The 23510-nt window shown below is 39.6% G+C and overlaps 1 protein-coding gene across 2 annotated transcripts in view; it reads left to right on the forward strand.

The window, feature by feature from the left end:
• Positions 1-23510, forward strand: part of ELOVL2 (ELOVL fatty acid elongase 2) — a 47105-nt gene that overhangs the window by 17789 nt on the left and 5806 nt on the right. For both annotated transcript variants that reach the window (XM_037011683.2, XM_037011682.2), the window contains exons 2-5: positions 11578-11641; positions 13309-13496; positions 17379-17456; positions 21017-21188. In XM_037011683.2, coding sequence (XP_036867578.1) covers positions 11626-11641; positions 13309-13496; positions 17379-17456; positions 21017-21188 — 454 coding nt within the window. In that variant the 5' untranslated portion in view covers positions 11578-11625. The remainder of the gene's footprint in view (positions 1-11577; positions 11642-13308; positions 13497-17378; positions 17457-21016; positions 21189-23510) is intronic.

The following is a 23510-nucleotide window of genomic DNA, read 5'->3' on the forward strand; positions in this document are numbered from 1 at the left end:
GACAGACTGCTGCAGACCCATTGAGGAAGCTCGACTTGGGTTTGTTTGATGGGAGAAAAATCCTTCTCTTAGTGTGGGAATGTGTCATTTTTGACCCAGACACGTTTTCCTAGAGTGTGTGTGTGAGTGGATAAAGCAGAATGGAGTAACTTAAGAGTTGAAGGACCCTCTTGTAACTTCTCTGGGCATCTTGAAAGATCTATAGAGAAACCTTTGTCTAAATAGCTACTGGTGTTACTGTTCTTTTGAAGTAGCTGGATTTTGATAGCTTACAGTATCTAATATAAATTCAAGATTTAACCAAACACTGCCAATTACTATAGAGAGTTGGGCTGATTACTATTTTTTTCCAGCTTTATTGAGTTATAATTGACATATAACATTGTGTAAGTTTAAGGTGTACAACATGATGATTTGATACATTTATAAATTGCAGAGTGACCACCACCATAGCATTAACTAACACAACATCAGGTCACATAATTAGCATTTATTTTACATGTGAAAACATTTGAGATCTACTCTCTTAGCAACTTTTTGGCATATAATACAGTATTGTTAACTATACTCACAATGCCCATGTATGAGATCCCCAGAACCTGTAACTCTTAGAAGTGGAAGTTTGTGCCCTTTGACCAGTATCTCCCCATTTCCCTACCCATCGATGGCTACCACTGTACTTTCTATGATTTGGATATTCTAGATTCCATATATTTGTCTCTCTCTGTCAGGCTTATTCCACTTAGCATAATGCCCTCAAGTTCATCCAAGTTGCCATTGCAGGATTTCCTTCTTTCTCATGGCTGAATAGTATTCCATTGTATAGATATACCATATCTTCTTTACCCATTCATCCATTGATGGATAGTTAAATTGTTTCAATATATTGCATATTGTGAATAATAGTGCAGTGAACAAGGGGGCACAGATATCTCTTGGAGATCTTGTTTTCATTTCCTTTGGATATATGTCCAAAAGTAGGATTGCTGGATAATACAGTAATGGTATTTTCAATGTTTTGAAGAACCTCCATACTGTTTTCTATAGTGTGCCAGTTTAGATTCCTACCAGCGGTTTCCTTTCTCCACGTATCTCTTGTCTTTTTCATGAGAGTCATTCTAACAGGTGTGAGGTGATAGCTCACTGTGGCTTTGCATTTCTCTGATGATAACTAATGTTGTGTACCTTGTCATGAGTGTGTTGGTCATCTGTATATCTTCTTTGGAAAACTGTTTATTCAATTCCTCTGCCCATTTTTTAATCAACCTGTTTGTTTTGTGCTATTGAGTTGTATGATCTTTTTATATCTATGCATATTAACCTCTTACCAGATGTATGATTTGCAGATATTTTCTCCCTTTCCATATGTTGCCTTTTCATTTTATTGTTTCTTCTGTGCAGAAGCCTTTAGTTTGATGTAGTCCTATTTACTTATTTTTGCTTTTCTTGCTTGTGCTTTTGGTGTCATATCCAAAAAATCATTGCAAACACAAGGAGACTTTTCCCTGTGTTTTCTTCAAATTTTATGCTTTCAGATCATATGTTTAAATCTTTACTCCATTTCAAGTTAATTTTGTGAGTACTGTAAGAAAGGGGCCCAATTTCATTCTTCTGCATAGGGCTATCCAGTTTTCCCAACATTACTTATTAAAGAGCCTATCCTTTCCCCATTGAATATTTCTGTCAAATATTGGTTGACTGTACATGTGAGGGTTTATTTCTGGGCTCTTGATTCTGTTCCATTGGTCTGTGTGTCCCTTTTTTATGTTAGTATCATACTGTTTTTATTATAATAGCTTTGTAGCATAGTTTGAAAACAGGATATATGATGCCCCCAGCTCTGATCTTCTTTCTCAGAATTGCTTTCGCTGTTAATGATCTTTTGTGGTCCCATAAACATTTTAGGATTTTTTTTCTATTTCTGTGAAAAACACCATTGGAATTTTGATAGGGATTGCATTGAATCTATAGATGGCTTTGGGCAGGATGGACAACTCAACAGTGTTAATTTTTATAATCTATAAACATGGGATATCTTTACATTTGTGCCTTCAATTTCATCGTCTTACAGTTTTCAGTGTATGTAGATATTTCATCTCTTGGCTAAATGTATTCCTAAGATTCCTAAGTATTTTATTGTTTTTGATGTTATTGTGAATGGGATTGTTTTCTTTTTCAGATGTTTTGTTGTTGGTATATAGAAATGCAACTCTATTCTGTATGTTGAGTTTGTATCCTGCAACTTTACTGAATCCATTGATTAGTTCTAGCAGTTTTTGGTAGATTTTATAAATATAAGATCATATCATCTTCAAATAAAGATTTCTTCCTTTCCTGTTTGGATGCCTTTTCTTTTTCCTTGCCTGATTGCTCTGCCTATGACTTCAGTACTATGTTTAATAAAAACATGATATTATCTGCAGGTTTGTCATCTTTATTATGTTGAGGTACGTTCCTATACATGCAATTTGTTGAGCATTTTTATCATAAAAGGATGTTAAATTTTGTCAAATTCTTCTGCATTTATTGAGATGAGAATATGATTTTTATCTTTCATTCTATTAATGTAATGTGTCACATTTACTGATTTGTCTATTTGAACCATTCTTGCATATCAGGGATAAATCTCACTTGATCATGGTGTATGATTCTTTTAATGTGCAGTTGAATTTAGTTTGCTAATATTTTGACTATTTTTTTGCATGTATAATCAGGGATATTAATCTATAATATTTTGTTGTAGTGTCCTTATCTGGCTGTGATATCAAGATAATGCTGGTGCCATAAAATGAATTTGGGAGTGTTCTCTCTTAATTTTGGGGAACAGTTTGAGAGAATTGGCATTAATTCTTTAAATGTTTGATAGAATTCATCTGTGAAAGCATCTGGTCCCAGAATTTTCCATGTTTGGGTGTTTTGATTACTGAATCAATCTCCTTATTCCTAATTATTCTGTTCAGATTTCTAATTCTTCATATTTCAGTCTTAGTAGGTTATATGTTTCTAGTAATGTGTCCCTATCCAGTTTGTTGGTGTGTAATTGTTCATAGTAGTCTCTCACCATCCTTTGTATTTCTGTGGTATCAGTTGTAATTCTCTTTTATTTCTGGCTTTGAGTTCTCTTTGCTGAATTAGTCTAGTTTGCCAATTTTGCTTATCTTTTTAAAAAAACAGCTTTGGACTAATTACTATAATCTTAACCTGTACCAATATAAAATAACAAAATACATATTTGATGAAAATTTAAGCTATTTGTCATGTACTTAGCCAAGAATTTCATATAGGGTTACATTCTTTGGTTATTTTATATCATATCATCTATTTCATCTCATCATTCATTTCAGATGAGTAGGAAAAGATTTTTTTTGTTGTTAAGACTTATGGAGGAAATTGTACAACTTTCCTCTATATTTGTTCCATTAATTATATTTCCCTTAGTTTTTAGTTGTAATATTTTAGTTACATAATTAATACATTGTTAATGATTTCTTATTAAAACTATTCTGTGTAAGACATACACAGAATAAAGCGTCCCTTCTCCCACTACCTATCCCCACTATTCTCCTTTCCTTCCCAGAGATAATCATTGTTAACAGGTTGATATGTGCCCTTCCAAAATTTTTCCTATACACATATTATATATACTTGTACATATGCATGCATAGGGAAACAGAGGTTTGTTAAACAATTTATCTAAACTAAATCTGATAACATGAATCTTTGATGATTTCAGACCATGATTTCTTTTCTTACAAAAGTAATCATTTAAGGCTTAATAGAAAGGCATTATTTTAGGCTATTTTTTTTTTCTTTTACCCAGTATCTTAGCTCGAGCTGTCATAACAGAATACCATAGACTGGGTAGTTTAAACAACAGAAATTTATTTTCTCACAGTTCTGGAGCCTAAAGTCAGATATCAGGTGCCAGTGTCATTGAGTCCCGGCAAAGGCTCTCTTTCTAGTTTGCGGCAGCCACCTTCTCATTACACCCTCACATTGGGGGAGAGCAAACTCTTTAGTGTCCCTTCTTATAAAGGCACTAATCCCACCATGAGAGCCCCAGCCTCATGACCACATCTAAACCTAATCTCCTCCCAAAGGCCACACCTCCAAATACCATCACATCAGGGGTTATGGCTTCAACATACGAATTTTGGGGGACACAAACATTCAGTCCATTACACCCAGACTATGCAACTTCTTTATTGGTAATATGAATAAAGGTGCCAACATTTTAAAACATACTAACCCTAAAAGGAAAACAAATACATATTTAGGAATTTGGATAATCTTATCAGAGTTCAAAGATGGGGCTGAAATGAAGAAGATAAACTGAATGGGATAAATAATAAAATTTCATTTCCGTTAAAAGAAAAAAATGAGTTGTGTAAATATAAGACAGGTAAGGCTTGAATTGGACATCAGTTATCATTGAAAAGTACCTGGTGATAAAGTTGACAAGGACTAACGGATACAATGTATGAATGCAATCTCAGGATACCTTAACAGAAATATAAGATCTCGATTGAGAGGCCACCAGTCTGCCCTCTTCCTCAAGTAGGCCACTTTCAGAATGTTGTATTCAGATACAACAAATGCAAGGAAAGATACAGCCTGTAAGTGACTTCAGTTCTGTTTGGAGCAATGTGGACACTGTCTAAGTAGGTTTGTAGAGACAGCTAATTACCAATGCCTGTGAAATGAATGGTGATGTAATTAGTATATAGCAAGTTTGGATTTCATAGAGTAGAATATGTAATAAAATACTCAGAAGATTTGTAGAAAGTAAGCAAGAACTTGGTATTTTTATAATAAAAGCACATAATAAAGTAGTGCCTTGATTATTTGCTACTCAAGGGTAGTCTGTAGACCAGCAGGATGAACTATGGGAAGGTTAGTAAACATCCAGACTCTTGGCCCCAATCCTAGAACAACTGAATGAAAACCTGTACTTTGCAGGTGATGTGTATGATCATTAAAGTTTTAAGAGCATAAAAAGTTCTGAACTTCCAAGTGTATTCAGTGAAAGCTTTGAAAAGCAGTAAAGTTGTGTCCAAGCTTCTTTTATATTCTCTTAAAGCATGATGCAGTAGTTTGGGTAGAGTAATAAGTGAGATGGAGGATGGTGCAGCATGACTGCTTATGTGTTGCCGCATTGTCCTTCTAGGCAATTCCACCATTCTTACGTTTTCATATTCCTTTCTTTTCATAGCACAGATTGATGAGTGTTGAGATAATTCCTAGGATGATTAAATAGCAAAATGTTTTAATATATGGAAAAAGTAATATCACTAAGATCCACAGCGAATCTTAGTTTTATAGAAGAGTCCATTGGACTCATATGTTAATTGCAACAAAAAATGAGTTTTATGCTACTTTGAAAATATAGTTTTTTTCTGATTTTTGGGAAGACAGAATCTTCTGAAAAAGAAACTCAAAAACTTAAAATTTGGATCCAGTACACCCTGATGATATACCAAGTGTTAAGAGTTTTAAGGATCTTTCCAAATATGCCGGAAACCAGATATCTGTATGAAAATATACCTAGGAATGAGAATATGAAAATAAGGTTCCAGTGACAGAAGGCTTAGAAGAGAGTTTCATTAACCCATCAAATAATTATTAAGTGCCCATTATGTGCCAGTCATTGTTCTTGGAACTGGAGATAAAATGTCCTGTTGGAGCTTCTGTTGTAGGGGACCCAGACAATAAGTAAATTAGCCAGTGAAAGTGTGTGTAATGTGAAGTGCTGTAAAGAAACAAACAGGGCAGATTAGGGGCTGGAGAATGATTCTGCAGCACAGACCAGGATGCCACGAGCAGATGCCTTCCCCCTCTTTGGTAATCAGGCCCATGGAGGTGGACTGGGGAAATGTGTGAGGAGTTGCCATTAGACCAGACACAGAATGAGATGAAGCAGAGAGCTGTGTGCAGGAGTGGAACGTGAAACTGCAGTAATAGTTTCTGTTCTGCAAAAGACCTTTCATCTCCTTAATTGAGTGAAAATGTCCAACAACCCCAGGCTTACCCAAGATGCAAATAAATCAACCCATTTTCCTTGTCAGTTCAGTGTCCTGAGATACACTACAGCACAAGGAACACAAGCATGAGCTACTCAAAGAGCCCTTCCTTGACTATCCAGCGACAATACCTGTCACACTAAAGGTATTAAAAAAAAAAACGATCAGTTGTTACTGAACTTAGTCCAAGTTTCACATAGCAGTGCCACTCTTGAGCTCATGGTCTCAATTTCCACATCCGTAAATTGGGAAAAATACTCAACTTGGATGGCTATTGTAATAATCATCACAGATGATATACATGAGATGCTTGGCACACATTAAGTGTCTGACAAGCAGGGGTGCTCACTATTACAATTTTGGTAAGTTCCTTTAAATATACCTTAAATGTTCCCACAGATGCTTCAAACCTGACTTAAACAGTTTCAGTCTTATGACAATTATTCCATAAGATGGTAACAATTTAGAGTCCCCATAAGTGAATAAGAATTCCCTACCTGTTGCCTATGCTCAGCATAACTTAATCGGTTGCTCCGTCCAGAGTACAGTAGTAGGGGTAGATGTTGAGCAGGTGGGCAGCTCAAGGCGCTCTGTAAAATATACGGAGTACACATTGATTATCCATAAAAAAATGAAGGAACATGAAGAAGGAAAGAGTGGAGGAGGGAAGAAAGAGGAGGAAGGGGGAAGGAAGAAAAAAAGGTGGAACGAATGAAGTGAAGAGAAGAAGGAAGGAAAGAGAGCATGGAAGGTAAGGGAACAGGAAGGGAGAGAAAGAGAAGAAAGAGGAAGGAAATCACGGAACCTGGAGCCCAACCGTTCAGCCATCAGAGGAAGCTGAGGCAGGGTTTTGATGGTGGGCTTATTTCTGCCTTGCTTTCTGTCTCAGCTTCTTTGGAATGACCCTTATTCATGGTGAAAGCGATTCTGCCTGCGAGACTGCTGCCGCTGAGAAGTCTGAGCCCTCAAGGTGTCCGAGGTGAGGCAGGCCCCACAGTGATCAGAATTCACGCCTTCAGAACAGACCAGACCAGAAGTTGCCTCCCATTTGAGATGGCCCTGGCTTATGCTGAGCTCCCTGCGATGCAGTGAGGACTGGGTGGGGGTCCCAGCCAGCATCCCTGTGACAGAAAAACTAGGTGTGTCCTTGTCTCTCCTGTTTCCCAAGTACTCTGAGAAGATGGTAGCTGGGGCAGGAATGCACGGCCATCCAGTCTACCAGCGCTGGGCGCCGCATGTCACATAGTCAGGAAGACAGTCTCAGCTCTCTGTAAGACGTCAGTCCGGTGGGGCTGCCTCGGGTCACCACGACTTCCAAGTGGTCTTCCTACTGGAAGCAGAAAAGGAGCAAATACAGGATTCCCCTGGACCTTGATGCAGCACTGCCTCTGGTGGTAGGGATGAGCACGGTGTGTGAGAGATGGTAGAGAGATGAATCTGTTTCTGGTGCTCTTGCCAAAGGGAATCATTTCCCTTTGGCAAGAACATCTTTAGCATACCTTGTAGTGCAGTTCTGCTGGCTGCAAATTCTCTCACTTACACATTATATGAAAATGTCCTTATTTCACCCTCATTTTTAGAGGATATTCTCCTCCCCTCCCTTGTGGTCCCCAAGCAACCATTCATTGCTTTCTATCACATATATAGGTTTGTATTTCTATAATTTCAGGTAAATGGAAACATGTAGTATTCTCTCTCTTTTGGTCTAGCTTCTTTAAATCAGCACCATAGAGATCCATCCATGTTACGTGTGCATCAATAGTTCATCCCTATATTAGTAATGTTTTGTTGCATGGCTATGTCACATTTTATTTATTCACCTGTTCGTGGACCTTTGGGAGGTTTCTATTTTTTGCTATTACCAGTAAAGCTGCTGTGAATATTTGTATGTAGGTCTTTGCATGGACACATGCTGTATTTTCTCTCAGGTCAATACCTAGAAGTGGCATGCTGCATCATGTGGTAGGTGAATGTTTACATTTCTGCTGACCTGCTCAACTGTTCCCAGTGTGGCTGTACCATTTTACGTTTCCACCAACGGTGATGAAATCAGGGCTACACAATTAAATAAGGCCCTACTTGCTTCCCACTTTCCCATCCTTCAGCTATTATTACTCTAAATAGCGACAAACTGAATTCAAAGTCATGGAACATGGACCTTACTATGTGGGCAAGGAGGAATCACTAAAGTTTTTGTAGAAGTGGGCTCGGAGAATTGTTGCTTAGCAGAGAGTTCTGTGGCCTAGGGAACTTGGGACATAGTCTGGAAAGGGTACTCTATGGCCACGGATAGGTATTTGCCTTGACTTAGAGGGTCAAAGGTGACCAGATGGGACCCTCTAAAGTCTGGGGTTCAGGACAGCACCCCTCATGCTCAGGTCCAAGGGCAGTACAATTTCACTTTCTTCTAGTTTGTCCAAATTCTAACCGTCTTTAAAAGCCCATCGTAAGTCCTCACTCCTCCGGGGTCTCTCATTGCTGGAGCGCTTCTGGGTATCTCCTCAGTTGTTCGGTATTTGCCTTTCTCTGTATGTCTCACTTTCCCACTTTGTCCATCAGCTTTTGGGTCAACCACTCTACTCTCTCTCCTTCATATGTCTAACGAAGTATTATGAATGTAATAGTTGTTCAGATTTGGTGAATGAATGATTGAAGCACTGCATGTAGTTTGTTGGTTTTTCTTAGCTCCTAGATTATAGGGTTAGTCTTCAGAAATTGTTCCGCATACCTTTACATTTACACATATAGACGCTAGTGCACAGCTATTAATTCACTGCCCAAGTGCCACTCTGTCATCCTTTGCTAAGCATTCATCCCAAACTCTGTACTTACACTTATATTTTACTAGTTCAGAGTAAATTTTGACTTTTTTCTGATCTCATCATTCTATTTTTTAGACTACATCCCTGCTAACCATATAAAATGACCTAGAATTAAAGGGGTTTCTGATTTTTCCCAGCATGGGCTTTATTTCTCTCACATAGCTCACTAGAGACCTTGATCATAAACATTTCCTAAGTGAGTCATGTCTCGGTGTATTTGTATATGCCGATCCTCCTTCCTGAAATGTTCTCTTTCTTCTCCATCTAGCTGATCTCCTACTAGAGTCTTTCAAAACTCAGTGACGGCAGCGTCTCTTCTCTTTGCAAGAGATCCAACATGACATTTCCTACCTCTGTGTTCTTTTGTTTCATGTGTGTAACATAATGATTTGATATTTGTATATATTGTGAAATGATCACAAGTCTGATTTATATCCATCACTACACATAGTTTGATTTTTTGCTTTTCATGAGAATTTTTAATATCTACTCTCTTAGCAACTTTCAAATATGCAATGCAGTATTATTAACTGTAGTGACCAGGCTGTACATTACATCTCCACGACTTACTTGTTTCATACATGGACACTTAACACCTTTTGATTCCCTTCACCCTTTTTGCCAGTCCCTGGCCCCACCTCTGGAAACCACCGATCTGTTCTCTGTATCTTTGAGTTCAGTTGTTTTTTTGCTTTTTAGATTCCACATGTAAGTGAGATTATATGGTATTTGTCTTTCTCTGTTTGACTTATTTCACTTAGCATAATGCCCTGAAGACCCATCCATGTTGTTAAAAATGCCAAGACTTCCTTCTTTTTTATGGCTGAGCAATATTCCTTTCTCATGGTAGGTACATCCCTGTAAACCTCTCTCATCATAGTTAAGACACTGGCACTGTGGTTATTGATTTACTTGCCTGCTGTCCCATGTGCAGGTAAGAACCATGTCCCATTTGACTTTGTATTTCAGCAGCTTACTCGATGCTGGTGCCCTGTCATGTTCAGATCACTGGTTAATGAATCAGTAAGTTAATGACTGAATGCAGTGCCCCTTCTTATTCATCTCTTGCATTCTGTGCTGTTTTTCTCTCTCTCTTACTTTTGTTTTGTTTCTGCTCTTCTTCCAGTGTGACTAAATTTCTACATTATAGAAATAATATAAGCTTTGTGGCCTTTAATGATTTTTCTTCTATCTACAGATGCTGGAAAATAAATTTTGAACCTTAGCAAACAAACTGAAAAAGTTTAAACATTTGTGGGTGGATTTGGCAATGGAAGGAAGATTCCTTTGGGGTTTGTTATGAGGATGGGCACTCAGTGAGGTTAGCATTCTTTGCTTAGAAACGAGAAGGCTCTGGACAGATCTGCTCTGTCCTAAGGCAACACAAATCCTATTCCGTCACACTGACGCGTCAGGTAGCTGACCTTCCTCAAGTCTGGAGGTCTTGTTAGATGTCCTTTGTGGAAACCAAAGCACTGTTAACTTCCAAGCTTGGGTTAGCCTGGATACATTTTATAGAGACACTATGAAATAATAAAGTTCCTAACACACTGGCCAGGAGTTGTAGGTGCTAATAAATACCAGTCTCTAGTTCTCTTCCTCCTTATCAAGCTTCCTAAAGTTTCCAAAAGCTCTAGGTTTACTTGAAATTTCTCTCAGAATCAAAGAGTCATGAATAAAGAATAGGTCCAGATAATGTGTGCCAATCACCAGACACACAGATCTTCCCTTCAGATTCTGGTAAATTCTCCTCTTTGGCACTGAGGCTTCCTTTGAGAAGGAAATGCTTTTAACTGCACTCCAGTGCCTGATTATAGAGAATGTTCTACATGAACTTCCTGAGGGCTGTCATACTCCTCCCATGTAGTCAGGGACAATCCACTGGCCGAAATCCTCATTAAGATCTCTTTCCTGGGATCATTGCAGGGCGCTGTCTGTTCCTCCCTTTGCTTGAGGAGGCACAGCAGACTGTGTAGCGGCGGTAGGGAGCCTTAGCTGGTATTCGAGCAGTGTAATAGACCAGCATAAATGGGAACTAACTCAAGAGCCAGAAGCCAGTTTATCTACCTTAAGATTTTTAGCAGAAATTTTCCAATCCCAGTCTGAGTCTAATTACAGTGGCAGTAATTAATCTGGTGTACCCTTGTGACACCTTGCTGTAATATTAAATAGATGTTAATGTATAGAAGTTTTGAAAACAAAATATAAAGTTGATGGAAAAAATAGCTGTAGTGCTTAATTTCCTTACTTGAAAAATAAGTCCCTTTTAAAACTTTAGATTCATCTTTGTGAAATAGAATGTAGCTCAATTTTCGTTTAACAATTATATCATAGCCTGCAGATAGAGACTTTCCTTGTTGCTTGCACACAACTGCTATTATTTGTAACAACAGAAGTTGCTTGTGGAGAAGCTTATGCCTCTAAGCATTTGAGAGGGAAATGGAATTAAGGTCAATAACCCTACAATGTCTAAATGTACCAAGCCTATTTTCTAGAACTCCTCTTGCCTAAGGAAATGAAAGAGGAATTGTTTCCTTCCAAACCCGTACAAGCTTGTGGAAGGTGGGGCTGCATTTACTAGGCCCCTTTCCTTGCGTCTTTGCTGTCAGAAGTCCTGGAAACCTGGACCCGCGGACAAGTCTATCGACTCTGTATTGGTGGGTAGTGGTTTGTTTTGAGAGTTTCAAAAAAAAAGAAAAAACTCACTTAAATCATTTTTTTCTTTATCTTTTTAGGAGCATCTAAAGGCCATTGATGATGAAATCAATTTATTTTTGGACAATATGTTTGGACCTCGAGGTGAGTGAGCTACTCGGGAACCTAATGTGGAAGGAATGCAAGTTAGTTACAGACGCAGATCATGTCATGTCATTTCTGGTGTTATGAAAATAGATGGTGCTTCACTTCTAGAGGCTTAACTGCCCTCACCTTTGATACCCTTCTCCCAGAACATCCAGAAGGCCTAGTTTCTCCTGCTCATCCTCTCCTGGGATTAAAATTCTAGGAGCAGGAAGCAGAAGAAAGGCCACGAAATACTTTCCTCCCTGTGTCTCTGACGACCAAAGCAGGTTGTGGCTTTCCTTCTAAACTTGGCTACTTTCTTCTGTTCTCTCTCTGCCACCCTTTCACCGTGCACCTTCCCCACCTGAGCAACCACACAGTCTTCCTGCCTCGCTCATCCCTGTGTGTGAGCACCTCTGCACAGCCATCAGGTTGAGTTTGTAAGGGCATCGCCACGCACTTCGCTGACCAGCCTCCCCTCCCCCAGGCATGCCCTCTTCCAGTCATTTATTAAGTATCAGCATGAATAACATTTTTAAAACCTAAACAATACTGTGTGGTGCTCTAGCTTAAAACTCGCGGATGCCTTCCCAAGGCCCTTAGGATAAAAGTCAGATGGCCAGCATTGCCTCTGTGGTGTCTGGACCCCGCTGCCTCTGCACCCGCAGTGCATTCTCCCTCCCTCCCTGATACAGCCACTCTTGACAGCTTGTACTTCCACGGTTACGAAACTTCTTAATGTGCTGTTCCTCCAACCAGGAACGCCTCCCCACAGTCTCCAGCCCGCCGCCCAATGTCGTCAGCTCCTCACTGTTCAGGTGACCGTTGCCTCCTCGGACTGGCTTCCCCTAACAAGGGTGGAAGGGAATCGGCCCCTCTTAAGGCAGCCCCTCGTTCTTCTCTATTTCAGCCCCTGTGTATTTCCCTCATAGGCTTTATTGTTATTAATAGTTCTTTCTCCCAGGAGGACAGGAGCCATGACTGTTGTCTCCAGTGCTTTTTATAGGTCCAGAAACGTCACAGGCACTATATGTTTTGCAAATAAATGAATACATCTAAGTAGCCGGTTTTGTTTCACTTGAGCCTTGCTGGTTCACAAAGGTGCGGAAAACCCACAGTTCTCTACAAATTCATTCCCCAGCCCTGCTGGGAGGCCGAGGAGGGAAATGAGGAGGTCTTCCTGTTCCTCATAATCTTCAAACAGAATCCTTAGAGATTATACTATTCCAGTTTCTATACAGGCACCATAAAGTATTTAAATGACTATTGATACAGTTTTAATATAGTAATACTCTGTGGTTGTTTGGGGCCCCCACAGGTTTCTTCTTTTGAACTATAACCCAAATCCAACGAACCTAATGTTGTGTCATAGTGTTCCCCACTGTATTTGGTATGTACAAATAAAATACGTGCAGTATATCTTAAATGCTCTCATCACAAGGAAAAATTGTTTTTAACTATGTAAGGTGGATGTTACATGGATGTTAACTAGACTTACTGTGGGATCATTTTGTAGTGTATACAAATATCAAATCATGTTATACACCTGAAACTGATATAATGTACAGTTTGTATCTCAATAAAAAAGCAAAACTAAAAAAAAACCTAAAAAGTGTTTTACAATATCGTATAACTGAACAGAAGTGTAACTTTTCAAGATTCTCAGTATATGTGTTTCTTTTCAGATTCTCGAGTCAGAGGATGGTTCATGTTGGACTCTTACCTTCCTACCTTTTTTCTTACTGTCATCTACCTGCTTTCAGTATGGCTGGGTAACAAGTATATGAAGCACAGAGATGCTCTTTCCCTCAAGGGCATCCTCACCTTGTATAATATAGGGATCACACTTCTCTCCATATATATGCTGGCAGAGGTAAGCCTTTATGTAGCTAAAGCTGGATTCCAGCGATTGAGTGATTTCTGGAAACAGTTAGTTAAATCTAGAGTACCAGGACTACCCAAGGCCGCTATCGGTACCATTCCTTATGATCTCAGGAACTTGTTCCTGCATTTGGCATTGCTGCTCTGGAAGTCCTGGAAGTCTTTATTTCTAACTTGAAATTTTCTCACCCCCAATTTAGGCCTATTTCTTTAGTCCTTAGTCTTTCATTGCAATTTAAAGTCACGATTTAGATCTGCATGGGCCTTTAAACCTCACGTTACCATTTTCTCCTTTTACAGGTTATGATACTGAGGCTTAGAAAAGTTGCATGATTTGCCTGAGAACAGACAGCTTTGAGTAACAGTATTTCTTAACTGAAATGTCACATGCAGTTAGTCTGACTAAAATGTGTCCCTTAAAGAATACTCCCCACATCCTTGGACCGCCATGACAACGCCACGTTGTTTCTCGGGGTAGACTTTGACAGTCCTGCTCAGGCTGGCTCCAGCTGCCTCATTCCCCAGTGCACTCCCAGTGCTTTATAAAGTGCCAAACTCAAGGTACTTTACAAGAAAAAGAGCAAATAATGATTGCACTCCCCGTATAGCCTAAGGTTATTATAATGTAATACAAAGGAGAACCTAAGGCTGCTAAACAAACCTGTTTTAGCAAGCAGCCCCAGAGAGAGAAAGGGAGAGAGGACAAAAACTTAACAAACCTTTTAAGGAAAAAGGGTAAAATCATTCATATGAATTAGACATGGCTGATAATGGCCCATGTAGAGCTGCCTTCCTGGTGTCCTTGAATTCTAAAAGAGAGGAAATCCTTGGTCCTCCGTCCCATAGGGTTTAACCTGTAACATTCTAGTTTGCATCACTCATAATGCTTAATAACCATTTCCTTAAATGACTGTAATGAAACTCTTCAGAGTGGAACTGTAGGCATGGGTAAAGGTGCAGGAGATGGGACTAGGGTTAGAAAGGCCATGCTGCCTGCTCTGAGACCCGATCACACAGGCGCTCACTAATGTACCTCACTCTGAAAGGGCAATTTCTATCTAAGTTCCTCTACTAGATAAATTCTAGTTCACTAGAGGAGCTTGCAAGATAGTAACTGACAGGGTTAGTTTCTCTTTATAACAAAGGGAAAGATACTGTCCCTCGGACGGTTTTCATAAGCAGCAGCTGCACCCCAGGGGCCGGCCTGGATGGCTGACTGCATTCGGTGTCGTGGAGTCAGAAGATCCAAATCGAGGGTCAGCTTCTGTGGCTTCCTCCGTGGTTTAGGAGGCATTACTGAGGCTCTCTGAACCTTAGGCAACTGCTAAGATGGAGTGTGGTATATGTCCTGCTTACCTCAGGAGTGAGCTTTGAGGATTACCAGTTCCGCTCCACCAACGTTCAGTGAGCACCTACTAGGCGCTGTGGGCTGTACTGAGCCCAGGGTTACAAAGATGGGTAAGACATGATTTCTTTACTTGAAGCCCTCCCAGACTAGCACATGAAAGGAGGTAGTAAATACGAAAAGGCTTGGTAAGTTTTAGCACATATTAGTCACTATCAACAGCAACAAGGTCAACCAAGGAAACAGTTTCTGTCTTTTTCAGGGAGAAAGTCTGAGCTCATTCCTATGATGAATTTTATCTACTGCTTATCTTGCCTCTTGCTTTTCTTTCTTGGGTCAAAATTACTGCCACTGAGTGCCTCCTAGCCTCCCCTGATTGTAACCTTGTTCAGGAGAGGTATAAGGTCTATTCTTTGACACTTCCTGGGTATGTTTAATAGACCTACTGGGGTGAGAGTTTGATTTAACCTTGCTAACTTACTGCGCGCAGGTCAGATGTTTGCTTAGGCCAGAAGTTACTGACAAATTTATTAGCATTCTTTTAACAAATATGTGTTGAGCTCCTACACTGTATCAGATTCCATTCTAGAACACCCCTTTGGTCTGTACAGCAGTGAGTGATGGGCTAATGGTAAGGAAGGAAGGCCTCTCTGAGGATGTGATGTTAGAGCTGAGACTGAATGATGGAAATAAGCCAGACATATAAAGCCTGGGGAGAGGGGGTTCATGCGGATGGGGCAGCAAGTGTAAAGGCTTGAGGCAGGAACAGGCTTGGGGTGTTTGAGGACCATAAGAGCAGCAGAGCAGCTGGCACAGAGTGAACAGAGGAGAGCTTGATTCCAGATGAGGAGAGGTGGCCGCTCACAGAGAGCCTTGTAAGGAATTTGGCTTTTACTCTGCATATAACGGGAAGCCACTGGAGGACTCTGACAAGGGGAGTGATGTGGTCTGTTTTAAAGATATCACTCTGACCCATGGAACATGAACTGTGAGAGGAGCCAGGGGGGCAAGAGTGGAGCAGAGACCAGTTAGGAGACATCACAGTGCCGCAGCCAACAGGCGCCCAGCCTGGACGAAGGTGCAGAAATGGCAAGGAGCTGATGGATTGTAGACATACTTGGGAGTGAGCTAGCCCACACTGCCTTGAGGTTGACTCTGTTTGACAGGCTTTTTCTTCAACACACATGTAGTATGGCTCCTGCAAACCACACCGGAGAGGGATTAGGAGTGGGTCGGAGAGGGCCTCCTGAAGCGTGCCTCCTTAGTGCTGTTACTCATTTTTAAACAGGTAGTTCTAAACATTCTAATTGTTTTTTACTAGTTCATCTCTTTTTAATGTTGAGTTTATTCATCCCTCCCCACTCTGTATATGTATTCCGATAGAGCTATACATTTCCACGTCCTGGTAAACAGCTCAAATAGTGGGCTTCAGCATACCTTATGTAACAGATGTTACTAGACTTAATGTGGTGATCATTTTACAATATATTTTTATTGTGAAATTTGCTAAACTTGTCAGATGCATCCAGAGATATTTTTCCCATCCAGAGATGATGATTTTCATTTAGCCTTTCTAGCTTCCAGAAGTTCAAAGATTAAAAATTTTTCCAGAAATGAAGTTTGTTGATGAAAGGGAAATGCCTTAGGTAAATCAAAGCCAAATGCCTTATACTCCAGAATTTTAGTTTCTGCAGTAATAGTGGGCAAGAAGGCAGAAAACTTCTTTGGTAGAATTTTTGACTAAAATGAAAAAGCTCATTTCCTTATGAGAATGTGGAGAGAACACTAGTCAAGGAATTAGAACGTCTGAATTCCAGTCATTGTTCTCGTTTCTGGCCGTAAAATCTTGAGCAAGACCATTTACTCAGCACTTATTTATTGATGCCAGGCATTGGGCAAGGAATTGTAGATACAGAAATGAGCAAAAAAGAAAGCATAGATTTTATAGAGCTTCTTGGTTTTGAGCATTATGGTGCATATAGTATACAGACATTAATCAGTTATAATCTCACAGATGATTGATTACCAAGCAGTATTAATATGATGATGAATATGATTTCAGAACCTTTCTGAGCCTGGTTTTCATATCTGTAAAATGATACTAAATATGTTTTTCATTAAATTATTGACATGAGATATTTATATGTAAGTCATATGAATACTATTAAAATTTTGGTGTATTTTCTCACAGTTTTTTACATTTAATTAATTTTGCCATTTTATTTGTAGAAACATATGACTAAGTAATTCCCTACATAAAATATCTTGTTACTCAGATGGTAACTAAATTCTCTTTGGTCTGGTGTAAAGATTAGAAGTAAATTATACTAATTAAGGGATATAAGCATTCATATTAGCTTGACAGCATATCCTTTGATATGGGTGTTTGAGGACAGGACGGAGTCATACTCAGATTCTGGGAAGTTTCTGCTCAAACCTTGAATAGTTGCCAATCAGAGACATGAATAGGAAATTGTTTTTGTCCGAATTCTTACCTGGATTTTCCCCCCTTTCTTGTTTCTTTGGCAGCTTATTCTGTCCAGCTGGGAAGGAGGCTACAACTTACAGTGTCAAGATCTTACCAGCGCAGGGGAAGCTGATACCCGGGTGAGCCATGAGAAGCAAATTGACCATCTGTACCCATTTGTCACTGAAGAGGAGAGAAGGCTTTCTCCTTTCAGATACAAGGATGGGGCTGAGATCAGGGAAGAAGGGGAGTCCTGTTAGGAATGCTTGGTAACAAAATGTTTCCCAACTGTCCAACTGTGGGGACTTACTGAATACACCATGGCGCGTCCATGTGATGGACCCTGTGCAGGATGGAATGAGAAGGCTTCTGCACTGTTACAGAATGATCTCAGGATATTGCGCAGGGAAAGGAAACAGCGTACAGACTGCTCATAGTTAGTACCTTGTGGGCAAGAAATGATAAGAATGTGTATATGCGTATATTTGCTTATGTTTTTACAAAGAGAAACAATGGCAGAAAAAAACAAAAGCTACCAAAATGGTTTCCTTCTGGAGGAGGGAACAGGGCACAGGGGGCAGGGATGGCAATTATTCTCTGAATATAAATGTAACCTGGTGTTATATTTGATTTGGGAGCCATTACATGTTTTAGAAAATTATGAAGCAAAATTAAAAAGAAAGCAAGGCAACCTCCCACCACAAACTTGGAAACAAACTAAAATAAATGAATATGCCCGTATATTAAGTTGGTGACATAATCACCCAAAGAATTATTTCAAATGAATTCAAAACAGTACATTGACTGAACATCCCTAATGGGATACACCTTAACAGTATTCAGTAACTTTTTGGTTGCTATTAATAAAAATATTGGTATTGCCTCTTTGAGACTGTTACAGGTACACTGTAGAATAAAGTATATAATATTAATATTATTACAAGTATTTGAAACATAGAAAAAAGATACAATTAAAAATGTTAAACTAAACCTAGTATTCATAGATTCAAATTGGAAATAACAGAATTAAATTGATTCTTACTAAAAACAAACATTTTTTAGTCCACGGAAAAGGCCTAGTTTATAACAACTCAGTACAATGAGCAATGAATAACCAGATTGCTCTCTCTCAATGTCATTTCCCACCAGAAGAGATTAGGGTTCTTTGAGAATTGGCCAAGTCCTGGTTTAGGTGGGAAATGTTTACAAGAAGAGTCCAAGACACCTTGTGACAGATAGCAAGGAAGCTCTCCAAGATTACTAGGGTCATGACAAAAAAGATACAGAGGCCAGCTTGAAAGGATTCCCATTGCTCAAGATGGGATGATGTGAATGTCTAAAAGAATATGGCCTGGAATGGATTGAAATAAATTTATAAAAAAACATGAGTTTAAAATGACACTAAAATAAAGCCTCATTGTTACTTTTTGAAATTGTTAGAATAGCAATTCATTCTAGGAAAAATAAAATTACAGAGAAAGAAATATCTTGCCTTTCATATGTAAATTTCCAAATAGATTAAGAATTCTTCTCTATAAAGGAGAAAAATGGGTAAGTAACAAGAGAATTAGGAAATCACCTTTTGAGACTCCTAATGAAATACTGGGTCTATTCAGCAGTCATTGGTAACTGATCAAACTACTGGGTGAAAGCTGAATGGGGACTTCACAGCGATTGGATTAAGCTGTTACACCTGAATTCACTGTTGATGAACATTGGTGGAACCAAAAATTATGTACCTCCTGATGTTATGTAATAGGAAATACACAGAACTGCCTAGGAAGTATTCATGCCAAAGACCTTAGGCCTGAATCCAGTTTAGTCTCTTAATCTAATTGCCAGCTATTGAAAGTGTGTAGATAGAGAAACAAGTTAAATAACACTAGGAGGAAACAAGTCATTCAAATCCATAATATTAGGAATTCTATATAACTGATCTTTTTTTTTTTAAGAAATAAAAAGGAGAAGAGCAAGAAAAGGGAAATGTTAATGATTAGAAATTACTTTGGAACCACATCAAACAAATACAAGCTGGACTTTGTTTGGACCTTGATTTAAACAAATCAATTATAAGACATTTTTTAGTCAGGGAGATTTAAACATGGATAAGGCTGTTAGAAGATATTCAGGAGTCATCCCTTTGATAAGATTATGACATGGTTGGTATGTTAAAAAATATACCTATTCATTAGTAGTTTTTATAGATAAAATATACTTTGGATTTGCTTAATCTGCTTTGCTTCCCCCATACACACACTGAAAAATGGTAGAAAATAGAATTGATTCAACAAATTGGATTTTTACTGAAAATCAAGTTCAGTGATAAATATCATAGGGTTCATTATACTTGTTCTCCCAAGCATTTGTGAATGTTGGAAAATTGCCATAATAAGAAACATTGCTTAATTATGAGAGGTGATTGGAACCTTTTAATTAAAATCTTTGTCTGATGTATATTTTTAAAACATCTCCAAAGCTATAATACAAGAAAGTAAAATATATGGATCTCTCTACACCCATTTTATTTCTAATGTATTATCACAGACCACAATTTGGGATACCATACAATTCTTTAAAGGTCATTGTTGTTATATTTATTTATGGTTTAAAATTTTTGATGGTTAGGATGGATGCTGCCGTTCCTTATGATTATCTTCCTGGGAAGTGGACAGTAGACAGAGCATGGTATCTAATTTCAAAGTCCCTATTATACATTGTCTCCTTGTAGGTTTAAAGGTTAGTGCTAAAAACACAGTGCACAGTGCCTTGAGCTAAAGTGCTTCCCTGTAGATGAGACTGTATGGGAGACTCCGAGAGCAAGGAAGGGGGAACTGTGACCTTACCCCTTCAGTGCGAAAGAAGAGCATCTTGAATTTTAATCTTTTCTTCTGAGAAGGAGACATGGAAGAAGTAGTCATGGGCTACTCTTGGGTAGTATGATGTGTAAGAGACAAAACATATGTACATCAGAGGAATAGAGAGAAATTACCATCTAGTGGAACGAACAGTAGGTGATCTGTTGAGTGCCAGGCACTGAGCAAAGGTAAGACAGTCTGCCTTGAGTGATTCACAATCTATTGGAAAAGAGAGATTCATAACTCTGACCCATGGATTTGTGTATGGTTAGTAGAAGCATAAATAATTTGGAACACAAATGAAGAAGCAGTTGATTCAGCCTGAGAGAAAAAGGGTTAGGTTAGGAAGTGTTCCCAGGAAAAGGTGGCATTTAAGAGTAGCAATAAAGGGTAACTAGGAAGATGCCAGATACGAAGTAGGAAAGGAGTGTCCGATGCAGAGAGAAGAGTATTAAGAGGCACAGCACACAGAAGGCAGCTAGTGCTCGGGGAACAGTAGGCAGATCACTTTCATAGCATCCAGTGGTGTGCTTGGCAGGGAAGGAGGAGGTACCAGCCAGGGCATGCCCGGGGAAGGCCCTGTGTGATCAGGGGATTGTGGTCTTGACCCTGTAGGTGCAGAGTAACTTCATCAGATACATATTTCAGAAAGGTGTAACTCATTCTCACTAGGGTGGGGTGGATTGCTGGGAATGAGAAACAGGAGGCATGGGAGATGCTTTCTTAGTAGTGGGGGAGACGCACACCAGTGGGATGCAGGCATCCAGCGGTCGCTGAGAGCCAGGCAGCCTGAGGGGCACCACCATCGCTCACCTTCTCTTTTCCCTGTTTTACAATCCTTACAGGTAGCCAAGGTGTTATGGTGGTACTACTTCTCCAAATTAATAGAGTTCCTGGACACAATTTTCTTTGTTTTGCGGAAAAAAACCAGTCAGATTACTTTTCTGCATATTTACCATCATGCCTCTATGTTTAACATCTGGTGGTGTGTTTTGAACTGGATACCTTGTGGGCAAAGTAAGTGATTTTGTTACTTTTTCAGTTCTACATAACGGTCTTGCTGACCTCCAGGGAGCCTCTGGAGTTGGGCCAGAAGAGGGAGGGGTGCCACGGAAGAGCCCACAGTGTCTGTCGCCAGGGCAGCCCGGGCTTGCCCTGGCCAGCTAGTCTCTGGTCTTCGATCTGGAGAAATCTAAATATTACCTCAAATCTAAAAAATGTTTTCTTTTCTGTGCACCAAATGTGTGATGGTCAGAAGCACATACCCCCACTGGGGCAGTTTTACTTCCAGACGTGGGGCTGCAGGACTCATGGAAATAAATGGCACCTTCCACAGTCAGCACAAGACTGACACAGATCCAGTCATTCAGGCTCTTTGGGCTGTTTTTCCATTCTGAGAAGTTAAGGCCCTCTCAGTCTGTGGTCCCTGTCCCCAAGCTCAACGGCTTTCCGATTCTGTCTTAACTGAGTGCTACAATAGCACATTGATATCACAGCACATCCCTACGTATATATTTTGTATGAAACAAAAACATGATGAAACAATATTTAGCCTAGTTCTCTGTGATACACTGTCTGTTTTTAAACTGTTTCTCTTTCTTCACAAAGAACTGATGAACGCTCTCCCCACACCAACTGCACAGGTCACTAGTGGGTCAGTGATGACTTGTGGTATAGAGAACAGTATTTTCTGTTTTATATTGTCTGTACTCCTAAATTTAAAAATATTCTGTGAAAAACCAGAACACGTAAAACTTAAAATGATTTTGTTCTAGAATTTAAGATCTTGTAGAGATACCATTTTTTTTTTCTTCAGGCGAGGGGGCTGGGTAGAGATACCATTTTAAACACAAAGATATTTCAAATACATCAGTGACCGTGAAGATGTGAATCGAAACTGCGTTGTGCAGCAGGAAGTTGCTGGGGGTGCAGGGACAGAGACAGGCGCAGTTTATGCCTCTCCTAGGCTGACAGAGCCCCATCTCCTTACTCATTAAAACTCTAACAGACTTACACTGCAGCCGATATATAGACTATAATCATACCAAAGGAGAATGATCAAGGTTAAGCATTTTGGGGGATTGTCTACAGGTTCATTACCAATCACTAAGCATCTATAAAACTCATTCTCAATCACTGTGTAAAGACAAGATCCCTGCAAATAAAGTACCATGTTTGACAATTTCTGTTCAATTTAGAATATAAAAAGTGTAAGCAGCAACTACTAATTTTTCACTAATTGATGAAAATGAAAACCCAGGAGAGTAAAGAAACATCACTAATCCTGTGCTACCTGGTACTCAGAGCCTTGTACCTTTGTTTTCATATTAAATCCAAGGGCCTTAACAAGTGAGTCCAACCAGCGTTTGTTGAGGCCTTATTAGATGCATGGTGGTGTTCCATTTGTTTCCTATTCATTGATTTGCAGTTTTCTATCCAGATCTCTAATGCAGGATGGGAAAGCCAGGCTAGAGTTTACAGTGATTAAGCAGCAGTTGGGCAGTGCTTTTTAGTCATATAGTATTATATTATCTCAACTAACTCCATCAAGCCTCAAGAGATAATTAGTGTATCCATATTTCAGATGAGAAAACAAAAATTTACTATGTCAAAGTATTGTATTCAAGAGGACGTAGCTAATGGTGGGCTGGAGTGGGGAGGTTCCCCTGGCTCCAGGCTTTGCTGCTACAGGACTGGTAGCTCGGAGACCGTCGGAGACCAGCCGTCTGGATCCCAAGCTTTCACTTGAACAGCATTCACTTTGTGGCAGGTGCTGTTCTAACCACTTTGTGTATATTGATGGATTTTATTCTCACAGCAAGCTCCCTGTTTCCAACAAATAAAAACCTGTCTCTGATATCTCACCTCCTGCAGCAAAGTCCTTTTGACCCTTAGTTGACCCAGCATAGGACTTAGCCTTTTCTGCCTGGTTTCCTGATACACCACTCACCCACACTGATGGCAGTTACAGAGACCTCATGAGGATGGTGGCAGGGGACAGGGAAACAGTTCAGCACAGGTTAGCAGAGCAAATATCCTACAATTGGATGTTAGCTCTTCCTTGTCCTGAAAGTCCATGGTGTGGCCCAGGCCCCGGGATGGTCTCCCTTCAGTCCCAGCCTTCTCTTCTCCTGCTGGACCTTCTGTCGGCCCCATGTTCTCCCAACTTCCTCAGTATCTCCCAGTTCCTAGGTCCTTTTGGGTAGAATTTATTGACTTAATTATAAAAAGCAACATACTCTCCTTCACTCTTTAGCACCTTGTTCAGACAAGGTATTTTGTCAAAAGGATACCAGGTATTTTGTCAAAATAGGTAGGACATGCCAAAAACTAACTAAG

Source organism: Manis javanica, chromosome 16 (genome assembly GCF_040802235.1).
Source record: "Manis javanica isolate MJ-LG chromosome 16, MJ_LKY, whole genome shotgun sequence".
Taxonomy (NCBI): Eukaryota; Metazoa; Chordata; class Mammalia; order Pholidota; family Manidae; genus Manis; species Manis javanica.